At 40.0% G+C, this 14,826-nt stretch overlaps 1 protein-coding gene across 8 annotated transcripts in view; it reads left to right on the top strand.

Moving 5' to 3' along the window:
- Positions 1 to 14,826, top strand: part of TSPAN9 (tetraspanin 9) — a 166,781-nt gene that overhangs the window by 33,343 nt on the left and 118,612 nt on the right. The window contains exon 1 of one of the 8 annotated variants that reach the window (XM_079309050.1): positions 7,178 to 7,261. The exons of the other annotated variants lie outside the window; for them this stretch is intronic. Coding sequence (XP_079165176.1) covers positions 7,189 to 7,261 — 73 coding nt within the window. The 5' untranslated portion in view covers positions 7,178 to 7,188. Of the gene's footprint in view, positions 1 to 7,177; positions 7,262 to 14,826 lie in introns of those variants that run through there. 8 annotated transcript variants of the gene reach the window in all.

Below are 14,826 nucleotides of genomic sequence, written 5' to 3'. Positions count from 1 at the left end.
GTGGGATTGAGGCAGACAGCATGTCTGCATTGGCAAAACTGAGGTGTAGACAAATGAGCCCAAGTCTTCATTGGCCTATTGATGGCAGTACTTGCCCGAGGAGTGCTTTGTGGTCAGTGTGCTCTGCCCATGCTCATTAGAACTCTAGCCTTGCTTTTAGCTTCTTGGATTTCTTTCTGTAAGCATTGTTGAAGGGCACTGCAGGCAAAGGCTGTGGCTTGGAAACTATTGATATGTGTGAGGCTGGATCTGTGCTGCAGAGTACAGCTCTAAGTGGAGATCCTTGAAGCAGTAGTAGAGGCTGCACCTTCAGACTGTGTGACATGGTGTGGCTTGGTGCAGTCATTTGCTTTGACATGTGTCAGCTACAGTCCAGCATTCCAATCCTGTGTCAAATGCAGAATGTCAGGAGATACCCTGACACCCTTGTGAGACTTTCATCATTTAAAAAAAAAAAGCAAAGAACAAAAAGAATTAAATTGTTGACACCAAGGTCTTCAACATACACATTATAAATGAATTTTCTTTTAAATTGTAACCAGAACTGAACTCAGGCTCTGTTGAGATTAAATAACTTAAGTAGTAACTGCAGAAATGGAAAAAGTCTTTAGTTAGAATAGTCTCCAGCATTCAGCTGGGGAAATTGTTGAGCTTTTGATTGAAACTGTAGTGTTTCTCTTTCGTGTGTAAATCCTGCCTCTGGCCAAAGGGATTCACTATGTGGCTGGTTCTCCACCATGCAGTGTACATGGACATTGCTCTTTTCATCAGCTCAAAACTTCCCAATGTGTGTCTGCAACAAAGATGCTGCATCAGCTTCTTGCTCACTACAGTTGAGCAGGGAACTGCCAAAACATTCTTGAAAATAAAAACCAAAAGGCCAATGCAAATGTGGTGGTTGAACAGCTAAGAATGAAAAAACTACCTAAACCTTTCTTTCCCTTTTGTTGCCTCATTTTCTTCTTTCTTTTTTTCACTTTTTCCTATAAACTACCTGAGCTTTAATTCATAGATGCAGCAAGGACAGCAGCTTTGCTGGTATGTAGAACTGAATTGTGTGATAAGAATTTACCATTCGCTGTCTAGATGTGAGATCCCAAAGCATTGGTAGTACTGAGTGACCTGAGGTAGGTGCCTGTGAAGTCCCTGTTGCAACAGAGAAGCCAAAAATCTCCTGCAGCCAATATGCCATGGTTTTTTGACTTGACCTGTGAAACCACAAACCTTCATTTGGAGGTATAGCTTCTAATTAAAAACTAATTTGCTATTCACCTTGCTACTCTTGTCTTCCTGGGTTTTTTTGTAGTCTCGTTTTTAATAACCTGGGTTATTGCAGCTTCTCCCAAGACTTTTACTAATGTGTAGGTGCTAAACAACCCCTCTTTGATTTGAAAGATGAGGCAGCAAGGAGTTCTAGTTCAGGGATGTTTCTTTATAGTCAACATGCTGCACTGCATTGATATGTCTGCTGTGGAATGTCATCACATACTCCATACCTCAGTGTCTCTTGCATCAGAGAGCTACAGTGCAGGCTGGGATGTTTTATCTGTTGGCTACATCTTGTAAGACTAGAGACTAATGCTCCATCTCCATTTGAGGTAGGAGGGAGTGAGAGCAAGATGAAGTGCCTCAGCAGTCCTCATGCTTAATCCAGTTCCCAGAAATGACAAAAGGCTGATATCTGCCATCTGATACATTTCATACACAGTGGTCCCAACCACCAAGGCCTGGCAGCTTGCCAGTGAGGACCTGAGCAGGGCAGAGTTTCAGAATGTGCTTGGGGTGGTCATGAATGTCAAGTTTCTGATGCCTCTCTGAAATGAGATGTAGTAACAGCTGTGCATTCCTATCCTACTGCAGAACAGGAGTGGGATTCATGTTCTGATTCATACTCATTGGCTAGAGAGAGCTTCTGATTGCCTTCCAGATGGTGGTCAACTGAGTCTTGCTTAGGTGTCTTGAGAAGTGTCTGTTATATCAGGAAACTTCAGGAACTGGGAGTGAAGGAAGAGGGAGAGAAATCGTCAGCAGGCTTCAAAAACATTTTACCAGGAGGAGTGTGTTGGCTGTCTAATGCAGCAGTTAATACAAAAGGTTATATTCAGGGGTGGGGAAGTCTGTTCCTAGTTCTTATAACTGCTTGGTGATGATGGTACAGTAGTTACATCAGCCTCTGCTTCAGTATTTCCATCTGCCAGATGGGGTGCTGCTTGTGAGACATATGCAACTCAACAAAATTTAGTGCCTCTCATGCAGCCAAGTTACTTGGGATTGTATTTTTTTATTATAGCTTTGTGTAGCCTGTACACAGAAAAAGGTTGTTTGCATGAAAAAAGGAGTAAAAGATAGTAACCTCAAGATTTTGTGTGCTTGCTTCCCCTAATACATCATCATCAGTACTTGTTTAAAAGCTTTTGAACAAGTTTTTGTCTCTACAAGTCAGATGCTGTCATTCTTGTGAGAATTACTCTATATCCCCTACCTTTAAAACTTGTAACAACCTGCTGATTCAGAAATGAGTGTGTCCCTTGGCATTGTGTTCCTTCATGGCTCTATCCTTTCCCTTTGTCAGGTCCTCAATCTAATTACTGTCAGTGCAACAGCTGCTGCCTCTGCACTGCTGAAATCTGTGTCTGTTCATTCCAGAGAGTTTCCCTCTCATTTCCAGGCTCAGCTGAGGGGTACCCTCTGCCTGTGCCTCCTGCTTTTGTCTCCTCCTAACTAATGACATAAAGCATTTTGTACAATGTACAATTTGTGTTAATAAGACGAAAACAAAAATTGCCCCACAAAAACACAAACAAGCACTGAAAAAAACTGTGTTGTGTGAGACAGTAGCTCCTTTGGAGCCTTGTTTTGGTAACCTTAGATTGGGAAAAAAATCCTACTGTGCATCTTCATGTCTCACTGAACTCTTTCTTCAGTGAGTTAAGATCAGCTCCCTTTCCCGCCAGCTCATTGTTTGATCAGGAGCGTGCAAGTGCCCAAGATTTAGGGCAACACAAAGAGATGTTGTGTCTGTTCATGTAGCATAAGTATATATATAGGACAAGGCAGCATAGTCTGAAAATGTAATTAAATGTAATTAAAAAAAAAAGGAGTGGCAGTGAAAAACTTGCATGCATTATTCTAATCCTGCTCCCTTCAGAACGAAGAACAAATGTGGTGCTGCTACTCTAGTTGCAGCCTGTTCTTCTCAGCCTATAAGTATGCATGAGAAGAATGAATTCAATAGAAAGTAAATGTAAAACCACAAAATAATTACTGGTAATGTGTTTAAGCATAGCCTCCTCTAAGCTTGCTTTTTTAGCTTTTTCTTTGTCTTCTCCAAAGCTCACATAAAAAGTATAATGTGAATATAAAGGATGGAGGAAAAAACCCAAGCCAGTCTCTTTTTTGCTTTTGAGCCATGTGAAGAATGCCTTCAAAGATTTTGGGTTGTTTTAATATATATATATGTTGTTTACTTAGATTATTTGTTCTTCTATGCTACAAATTTAGATGCACCAGCAGTATGGTGGAAGAAAGATTGGTGTTTATAGGAAATGAGGGAAACAAGAAATAAGGGGATGTGGGCCCAGTAAAGCCCTCCTTTCTCTTTGCCACTCATGCTTTTTGATTTTAAAGCTATTTTGCCTTTGTTTTATTTCCCATTAAAGTTCAGTCTTTCAAGCTTATTTTTCACAGCCCTGGAGACCAGAATCAGAATCTCCACTCCCTTCCCACCCCTCTACATTTACCAGTACAAACTAGATTAAAACAAACCCTGCAATTTCAGAATGTACAGCCAAACTGAAATTGCCAACACTGGGTGCATGTACTGGTGCATCTAATTGAGGTCATTTCACTGATGCTGCCTAGTATTGAACACTTGATTGTATGGAAGTAGCCATGGAGTTAACTCCTCCATCTTCTGCCCATTCCTACCCTCCTGTCACTAGATGATGGTTTCCTCTGTTCACACTTAAGTAAGTTGTCAAACTGACATAGTAGGAACGTGCTGGAATTTGAAGGTGGCATGAGCATTTAAATTGTCTCCTTGTCAAAGTAAGGGCTGGTTTTTTTTTTTGTTTTGTTCTCCTGAGGCAGAAAAAGAGAAAATTGCCATTTCCCTGGGATTTCTCCATGACCTGGACATACGAGTCCCCAGGCTGCAGCCCCACTCCTGTTTCTGGTATAGACCCTGCCACTCCCAGACAGGCACAGACAGCCCAGCCTCCCCACTCCTGCATCCCCTGCATTATGGATCCTCCAGTTGTTAGCCTTGGATGTAGAGTCCATCCACTAGCATGTCTTCCAGGTGACTTCCAGATTTGAATCTCTCCAAAAGGTGGCCAAGACCACCATGACCTCTCCAAATCCAGTTCCACTAGTTGTCTGACTCCCAGAGACACATGCATACCTGTCTGCCAGGCCACCTGGCTTAGCTGCCTGTGTAGCCAGCAAGTAGCTGCTGGCTAGCTGCTGGCTTTATTACTTAGTTTCTAGCAGTTACACACCCACTGCAATTGCTAACATCACACATAGGTGGACTTTAAGACCTGTAGTCCTGCTCCAAAATCATCACCATCTGTAGAAAGGTGAATAAGTAGGCTAACTGACCTTTGGATACCAATCATTCCCAGTGGAAAAAATTATGTTTTCCCCTCATTTATCTTCTTTTTAATGACTCTTATTCAATAATTTTAAACTGTTAGGTAGCTGCAAAACCTCTTTGTGTAAGTTATGACAGTGATGGATGCTTGGCTTTCTGGTCATCTTTGCATTTATTTTTCTGTTAAGGTATTTTCTCTAGTGCTTATCATCAGCGTATTTGTGTGCTTGTATAAAGAAGATTCATGATGTGATGAATGATCACCTGACAGGGTTGATGATAACAATTCTGATTAGTTTATTTATGAGCTACTATTTTTTTTTTCTGTAACTGGTAAAATATAAGAGGGATGAAAAGGATGTGGGAAGTCCAAAAATACCTCTCTCTTAGGCTGTTTTTACCCAGCTGTTAGTTTAGCTCCAGTCCTTCGATTTCCCCCCATCTCTATTAGCTTTCTTTCCCCCCCCCCTCCACCCTTCAATCTGCTGCAGCTGTTAGAATTTCATCATTGTCTCCAAATGCCACATTTCCCATTAGCAGCACAGCCCTTTCTGTGCTAAGGGGAATGTCATTTGTGTGCTTTGCATGTGTATTATTGTTAGATGGTCTGCAGCCAAAGCAGTACTTACACCTTTGATTGCAGCAAGGGTCAATTCCTCAGTAAGAGGCACACATAAGATGCATAAATATTGAAGGATGAGGTTTGCAGACTTGCTAGCAGAAAGTGGTTAAGCCTTTTTGTTCTCATGTTCTGCTTTCCAGATGCTTTTGCACTATAGTTAGCCTTATCAACATTTGATTTAACACTGGATGCCAGGGTATTTATTTCTTTTGGCAGTTTTAGTGCCATGTCACTCACTGACTGTCACAGTTGTATCATATATTAGATGGCTTGTCCTAAAAAATGATTTCAGGTATGAAACCACTGCTCATTCTAATATACTTTATCTATATGTCTGCTGGGGGGGGGGGGGAGGGGTGTGCAGCTGATTTTTAGGTTTGTGTACATTTTGAATCAATGGCTTTTGTGAATTTCTTTCTGCTCACTATCTTAATTTCTGCCTGATAGCCATTTTGCATTTACTTTGGTTCACAAAAAACCTCTGGTAGTGCCCTTGCTCCTTCCTTACAGTTCTCCATGATTAGTCTCTGATGGACTCCTGCAGGGCATGGCAGGGCATCTTAATTTGGACTTGGGGGTCAGCTTGGAGTTGTAAGTTATTCATAGTGTGGTTCTGTCTTGCTCCCACAAAGTGGCCTAAAATAGATGTTAATTACAGTGTTTCTTTGCTACCCTCTGGTTCTCTTTAAGAGAGGTTTTAACTCTCCTCAGGCTACAATGCCTGTATACTTAACTTACTGGACCACTGGGAGGAGAAGCTTATTCCAGGGAACAGAATAGGGCTTCAAGTCCAAGTTAGTTTGTACCTGCACATGTAGTCCACATGTATGTATCTATGTGCCAAAATAAACCATGTGACCTTGGATGTATAGGCTGAAGTCATGGGACATCTGTGCTCATGGATGCAAAGTTTCTGATTGCACACCTGAGCACTGAAAGCATCATGCCATTGTACATTGCCTTGTTTCCACATTGGATGCATATTGTGGATTCTGCTGTGGAAATACAACCTATTTTGTACAGACTAAGTTTAAAGCAAAATACTTCTGACTGGACTTGTCATCTTCTTCCCTCTCAAAAAATGTCAAGGTCATTTGCACAACACTGACAATTCTAGATATTTTTCTTTTTTTCTGTTGTGTTTGTTTCATTAAATCCTTTGTAAAGAGATAGTAGATGCAACTCCTTCTGCAGTGTTAGTTCTCTGTATAATGCATGGGCTTAGGACACTTTCTAGTCTGTTTGCCTCCAGCTCATCCTGGTGCATGGGGTTATTCCCCTTCAGGTGCAAGACTTGGCATTTCCTTTTGTCACTTTCCATAGGTTCCTGTGAGCCCATATCTCCAGCGTATGGATGGTGGCATAACCATCTGGCATAACAGCCAATCTTCTTGGTTTTGTTTTGTATCATCCACAAATTTGCCAAGGGGAGACAGTGACAGTGGCAAATGAGCTTCACAAAAGTCTTTGGTGGCTCAGAGTGAAAGCAGGATCTTGCAGGTGGCCTATGGAGAAAGAGTGCTTGCTGGATGCTACATTGTGTAAAGCTTAAAGTTTTCCTCCACCTCAGGGCTATTGTATTTCTCTGCTGATGAGGACTGTATGTGACCTTTCTATATTTTAATTATTCAGGAAGGACATCCTACACTAGTGAGTGCCTACTAATAAAAAGTCTGAAATAAGTGCTTCAAATGACTATTTTTGATGTGTTCTTTAGATCCTGTAAGCCAAGGAGATCCTAGTTGGAAATCCTTATGAGACTCCAGGAAGCCCTGAGGGTTGCAGGTGTTATCTCCCAGTACATAAATAATGCTCAGCATACTTTGAGTTAAAGGAAATGTGATTTTTTTGTAAATAAATATAGATTCCTGACTATCTTGGATGGACCTTTCTGTTTCTTACTTTTACTAGTCAGGAGGGACCTGCTCTCTTCAGCGACTTGTTGGCTTTGATATGCTCCGTGCAGGACAGAATGCCCAGCTCTCCTCCACCTGGTGTTGAATGCTGCTGCTTGAAAATCACATCTGCTATGGCTAATGCTCACAGTAAGCAGTTCTGAAAGTGCATTTTTACCTTGTGTTTATTGACCTAGAGGATCTAGGGAGATCACTTTAAACAACATGTTTAAACTCTTCAAGCCCTGGTCTGAAAACAGGTGTTGAAAACTGGTTGCCAACTTGCTTTGGGGATGTGGACTTAATTGGTTCATTCTGCTAACAATGTTTTTAATAGACTTATCTCTTACAAGTCTCATCAAGTCCTCTTTGCTTTCTCCTGCCAAATAAATATTCCCTAATAATCCCCAAATCTCTTCCTTCATCTTCATTATTTATTTGCTTGTTTAATAAATAATTTTTTTTCTCCCAGAAGCCTAAACTGACTTACATGTGAGCTGCTTCTTGGCTGAACCATTTAGCAGTTGCTCTGTGGTGTGCTGTATTTGTCAGTGTTCTCTGAAAAACTGCTGCTACTCCAGAAAATCAGGGCTACATAATGATGTTCCTGAGGCCAGTGGAAGTGTCTTGGAAGAATAATAATGGAACAGGTCTTGTATGTCTCTGCTATGCTAAAGCAACAGGGAAGCAGATAGTTCTGGGCTTCCTGTGTTGTACTGAGCTTCTCTTCTTCCATCCTTAAACATTGTCAATGAATCCAGAAAATGCTTTAATTACATAAAAAAAAAAAAAAACCCAAAGAGGGGATCTTCTTGGGTATTTGCAGGAGTGCAGGATGGGTTGCATCTCCTGTAGAGCCCCACACTGCAAGTGTCTTCTTACTTGAGAGTAAGACACTAGCAACTAGTAACTGATTCATTTAAACTGTTACCTAAGCATTCTGCATAATTGCTTCATAAACAATCTGAATAAACATTTTGAATGATGTTATTTTAAAATTCAGTTGATCTAAATTATTTTCCATGAGTGTATCTTTAGAATAGACTAGACTATTTCAGTTGGAATTTTATTTCAGATAAACTTCTGTTCTGTCAGCATCCTAATGGGGAATTGCACACATGATCTGCAGCACCTTTCCCAAGGACAGGAAAGGAAGGAAATGCAGATTTGCAGATTTTGTTCATGTCACTCACTTACAAATAGGTCCCTGCAGAATAATAAAGAGCTTCAGTGCCATTGACTTTTTTTTTTCCTTTAGCTAAATAGTCACAGGCTTTGCATAGTATAAGGTCCCTCTATCTGGGTACCATTTTAGGAGAGCTCTATATTATATTACATGTTTCTAGCTGCTGGTTCAAATTTCTAAAGTAGGATTTTTCTGATTACAAGCTAAAGTTTGAATTTCCAGCCCCACTGAATCCCCCACCAAATCTGCTGACTCCGCTAGGCAGACTGATATTTTAGTGGATTTGTTAATGTTCAAGCTACATTCTTACCATTCTTTTCTCACAGGAAAATATCTGTAAATAACTCTGTCTAAAATTTCTTACTCTGCTGGGTTTCCTGTCACTCTCAGGAACTTTAGAGCCTTCCTTATTTTGAGTGTTAGTATATCTCCAAGAACAACCAACTGAGGGCATGATGATGGATCAGTGCCATTTGGGTAAAAAAGCATATGTTGAAATGTGGTATTTCTACCTTGTTTTAAAGTTACATAGTATCACTTTATCCTTGCATGTATTAAGGGAGATTTTTATTTCTATATTTTAATCTTAAAGCAGGATTATTTTAACACTAGTTTCTTCCTTTGTTTTCTGCATGAGTCATTGGTTCTATTAAGGTTTAGTGATTGAATCTCACCTAAAAGCCTTTCTCTCCCCTCTCCCCCCTCCCAATTCTAATTTTTCAACCACAAAAGTCAGTATCAAAAATTACATTTATTGCATCAGGAACAAGAAGTCCAGTTTAACTAGGAAAAAAAATGCAGAGCTGTTACTAAGTATAAAAGCTAGTTGTAACCTTGAAATTGACTTTAAAGTTTTCTTCCCTTTCAAGACAATTGCACAAATTTATTTAGTCTAATTTATAGTCTTTTGTCTCATCCTCTAAACCACTCTTTGTAGCTTCTTTTGATTCAAAATAGATGCACTAATGAACTCTATCAATAGAGCTAGAGTTTAGGCTAACATTTTTGAACTTTTGCACTTGCAAAATAAAGACTTGAATACATTTAGCTTTTTTATATTAAAAGATTTTTTAACAAGATTGTGGGTAATTGACAGCTTTACAAATTAACCTTAAGTGTGAATTTCGGAACTCTAGAGCAGTCAAATTTCAAAAGTTAGTTAGTATTCTCTGTTTGGACCACTGCCAATCCTTGTTGTACTTGGGAGGTGAGGTTTCTATGTTTTTCTGAAGAGTTCTTTTGACACTTTCTCTCAAAAAGCCCCAAATCATCTATTTGTTATCCAGTTTTCAAAAACTTGATAGAACATCTGAGAAGTGCTAGGTAGTTCACATTCTGCAGGGTCATTATCTTAAATACCTGCTGCCTTTTTGTGACTTTTCAATCCTTCTAAGGATTGTTGTGAGAATCAGTCAGAAAACTGGTGAGGACCCTGTACAGCACGGTGCTGGGGTGAGGACAAAATGGGTTTTACAGGGTTAAGCAATGCCTTGGCTTGAGAGAGTCGTGTTGCTCCAGGCTTTAGCTGCAGCGTGGCAGCGTCCTGCCTTGTGTCAGGAGTGTGGTTGGAGCAGGAGTGTAGGAAGCTGTGCATTATCTGTGCTCTGAGCATGTGAGGAGTCTCCTCTTTCCCCACAGCTGAGTACTTGGGCTGGATGAAAGCTTTACCAAATTCCTCAGCTCTTAAGAGTGGAACTTCCTGAGTTGAAAGGGTGGGATACCTGTAGCTGATAGGAACATCGAGCATGGAAAGCCATGGTCTTCTTATAAAACACCACCTTGGGAATTTCAGGATCTTTAGGTTTTCTGCTCTCACTAGACAAGGCTGAAGGTTAGTCTGCTCTAGGTAGGGAGGAATGTGTTGCAATTGTACACTCTCCTGTAGCAGGTAGGCAATTATATGCAAGGATGACACAGTAATAAGGACTACAAGCACGAGCTGTTTTAAGGTAAGATCTTTTTGCTCTGGTTGGCTGGCAGTTTGGACTTAATTAGAACTTATTTTATTATTCTGATAATTTATATTGAATTTAAAGGCTTTGTGCTGGCTGATAGGAGTGTATTAAATGTAGCAAATCTTCTGCTGGGTAGTCTATAATACAAGGCATTTTCAAAAGCTGGCAGGCTTTGTACAGGCCAAATTATCATGCAAAATGTCTGAGAGCATATGATTTATGCCAAAGGTGCTGTAAGATTGCATAAATTTAAGACTTTTATTCTCAACTATTGCATTCATACACTAAAATAATTATAGGGTGCTGATGATGCAGCACCATTTAAGAAAATGAATGACTTAATTTTACTTAAGTCTATTGTTAAAGATAAAACCATGCTACTGTATTAAAAAAAAGAGAAGAAAAACCATGCACAAGATGATGAAGAGCTGTCAAGTCATAGATCATAACACTGCAGCTGGGAGTTGCTCTCTGTAGAGGAATTGTATTGGTTTTACATCCTTTATTTTAAAATGTTCTTACATTATCAAACAGTTCATACAAATGTTAAAATTTGGTGAGACTTCTTGTGGCTGTTAGCTTTTCATATTGACTGTCTAAGAGCCTGGCCAGCAGTTGGATCTGAACTGACTCACTGCTAAACCTGCTATAATTATTTATAATCATTGTCTGTGAGTGGGGGTGGGGATATTATTACTCACAAAGATGCTCAGAAGTGGAAAATTACTAGGTCTTGTGTGTACACAGAGTACCACAGTGGTACCACCTGATGGTTGGCACTTGGGTGTGAGCACCTACAGCATCAAGCTGAACCCAAGACTGTTTGCTTGACCATGTCCTATTTGGAAACCAGCTTCCTGTGTGTGGGGGCATTGTTTGTGCTGTAGGAATCCTGACTGTCTTCTGGTTGACTGTAGGAGAGCTTGTCCATCCACTGAGGCATGGGGTTTGTGAGGCCTGCAGGGGAAGGAAGAACTTGGCAGGCTGCTGGCACAGAAACAGTCACTTCTCTTGTCCTCACCCTTACAAACAGGTTGGCTTTTCCAGCAAAGTACTTGGCTTTCCTTATGTGACAGACCAGATGAAAAATACAAGTGAACTATGGAAAAGACTTAAGGAAAAAAAAGATTAAGAATTCCCCACCAAGTTACATCTGCTGTTAAGAACAGGCTAAAGAGCTAACTGAACCAAAGAGCTTGGATGGGCAGTGACAGGACAAAGAAATGATGCTGAGAGATGGCCCATGTCAAAACCAGATGTGACAAACTGAGAAGTAGCAGCCATCACTCAGCAGTGCTGTGGCTTGCCAGGCCCTAATCCTCATTAGTTACCTATTAGTAGACTACAGCTGTGTGGCACCTTGATACAAGGCTGGGCTTGGTGTCCAAAGTGGAAGCAATGGAGCTGGAGATGAGGAAGTATAGGGCAAGGTGGATGTACAGATGTTTTGTTGTACCATTTGTTGACCCTCTGTATAACTCCCTTACATAAGGACTCTGAGAGCAAATTCAGTGTTAACAAGATAAGAACACAGTGCATCACAAGCAGTTGCCCCTTCAGCTGCTTCTCAATCGCCATTAATATTGAAATGGGAAATGGGAAAAAGTGCAGTGGGAGAGAAATAATAAATAGCTGATGCTATTTGCTAACAATTCTTTCCAGATCAGTGTGACACTGACAATTCAAGTCCCAGTTGTGCTAGAAAGTTTGGATAAGAGCTCAGACATTTAATATTTGAGGTGACCTTCCCAGTTTAAGTTGTGATATGTGTATCTTAACAATTTCTCTTTTTTTGGCTTCACATCAATCTCCTGGTTTTATTTATCATAATTCCAATTCTGAGCATTCCAATTTTTTTTCTTTTAAGTAAACCTAAAGTATTTATCTGTAGCAGTATTTATCTGTCAGAACAGAGTGCAGATACACTGGTGCTCTGTTTTCCCAGCCCTCCAGAAGATTGCTGGTCAGCAATACCTACTGTGAAATATAGAGTCTTCAGGTGATGTAACTGAGGTGTGTGGACTTAAAGGCTTTTGTGGAACTGTGCTGGATTTTCCCAAGATAAATTTAATTCCAACTCTGATAAAACAAGTGAAAGAATTGCAAAAAGCTTGGCAGTTGCAAGAATGACCTTTTGGTAGAATGACCTCTAAAGAAGGAAGAATCAGCAGCTTCTCTTTCTTTTATCTCATCTGTGCTGCTTAAAGAAAGCTTGGAAGATTATTTCCATGTTTTTGCCACTTATAACAATAGAAGCTCAGATCTGGTTAAACATCAAAAGATGCTTTGAGTAATTGGAGAGTAGTGGCATCACAGCTTTCAAATTAATTTTGAAATAAATTATTACTTGAAGATCCTTTTTTTTTTTTTCTTAATGTAATTCAAGCACTTTCTGAATTCATTAAGAATTTTTTAGGATGTAAAAACCACAAGTCCACAGCAGAATTGCCATTTTCAGAGTACAGTGAAAAGCAAACTTCTTCATTCTGCTGTATTAAATGCATCCAAAAGTCCAAAACCTGTTGAGAAAAATGGGCTTTTTTTTTTTTTAATAGTATGGTTTTAATTCCCAATTTTATGATAAATGAAATAAAATGGAACTTATCTGGATTAATTTTTTTTCTCCGTCATTAATTTAGTTGTTATTCTCTGGAGAAATATAGATTTGGTCTTAGCTTTGGTGTTAGTTTGGCTGGGAGAGTGGGAAAAAGCAAAATGGTTTTACTGCTTCTCATCATGTAACAAATGGTCCACTGATTAAGAATTTCAATTTCCTTGTGTTTTGCATTATATTAAAGCCTCAAAAACTACTTATTAGCTGGTGTAATATTTAATTTAGGATTATGTAAAATTGGATGTGGTTTGAAATCTGGAAATAAATTAAAACTGTAAAAATTTGTTGTATGGTTATATAAGGCTACATTAATTGTGCTGGAGGCTTAAAGAATAATGTTTCTAAAAACATGCTTTGCATTTAAAATTAGCATTAGGGTAAAGAATCTGTTATATATTGAAGTTTATTTGTTAGTCACTGTGTTGAAATATAAAAATGGAACTTAGCACTGTGTTTCAAGGTCTGGGGTATTTTTAGTTGGGAAGAAACCAAGCTATTTTCTTCCTTTTTTTTTTTTTTTTTTCTTTGTAAGTCTACAACTTCATGTGAGGTTGTATTGGGGTTTGGCCCCAGCCATCAACTAAGTCCCACACAGCAGCTTCCTCCCTGTGGGATGGTGAAGGGAACAGGAAATGTAAATGACAGAAAACTCATGGGTTGAGATAAAGACAGTTTAATAGGGAAAGCAAAATCTGAGCACTCAAGCAAAGCAAAACAAGGAATCATTCACCACTTCCCATGGGCAGGCAGGTCTTCAGCCATCCCCACAATAGTGAGCCACCATCACAGGTAGCGGTGACCTGGGAAGACAAATGCCATCACTCTGAATATTCCTGTCTCCTTTCATGTTCACTCTATATACTAAGCAGGACATCATATGGTCTGGAGATCCCTTAGGTCAGTTGGGGTCAGCTGTCCTGGCTGTGTCCCCTCTCAGCTTCTTGTGTACCCACAGCTTCCTTGCTGGTGGGGTGGGGCGAGGAGAAGAAAAAGCCTTAATGCTGTGCAAGCACTGCTTAGCAATTAAAACCAACAAAAAACTCTGTGTTATCAGCACTGTTTCCAGCACAAATCCCATACCAGCCCCACACCAGCTACTGTGAAGAAAATTAACTGTACCCCAGCCAAAACCAGCACAGGTGGTGATGAAACAGAACTAGTTGCTTAAGCTGCAGTGAGAACAGTAGCTTCTCAGAAAATACTGCTGCTGTCAAAGGTGATATCACCCCCTTCTATTCTACACTTTATTTAACAGCAAACTTTGAATACGTGAATATGTCTGTCTAATTAAAAATATTTTAATAGCATGGCAATTTTTAGATCTTAGAAGTTGTCATAACTTGGAATTTTTAATAATTTCATTTGAGGTGAAAATATGCTTTAAACTTGCAGATATGTCTAGTTATCTGATTTACTCCAAGCATTGAGAGACGAGGCAGTCATTGTTCATAACCAGCATGGGGAAAGTTCTGCTCAACCAACTTAACTTCATTTTATGACAAGGTCACCCACCTAGTTCACCAAAGGAAGGGTTTTTTTTTGTGATTTTATCAAAGCTTTAGGTACTGTCTCCCACAGTGTCTTTCTGAATAGACGGATCATTGCACATCTAGACAAGTTCATAGGACATGGAGAGGGCAAAGGGCTGTTGGGTGGGGCCCAAGGGGTTATAGTGAATGGGGTTACATCAGCCTGGTGGTCAGTCACCAGTAGAGTTCCCCATGACACAATTTTAGGGCCAGTGCTCTTTAATGTCTTCATAAGGACACTGGAACCAAATGTACCTTAAGAAAGTTTGCTGACGAGGAAGAGCTGTGGTCACCCTCAAGGGCAGAAAAGTCTTACAGAGAGATCTGGATAGCCTGGAGAGCTGGACAGTCAGCAACCATATGAAATGTAGCAAGGGATAGTGCCACATTCTTCACCTGGGATGGGACAATCCTGATTGTCTTTTGGTCAC

This window comes from Erithacus rubecula, assembly GCF_903797595.1.
Source record: "Erithacus rubecula genome assembly, chromosome: 1".
Lineage (NCBI taxonomy): Eukaryota > Metazoa > Chordata > Aves > Passeriformes > Muscicapidae > Erithacus > Erithacus rubecula.
Note: the sequence above shows the minus strand (reverse complement) of the source record. Positions and strands in the feature narration are given on the sequence as shown.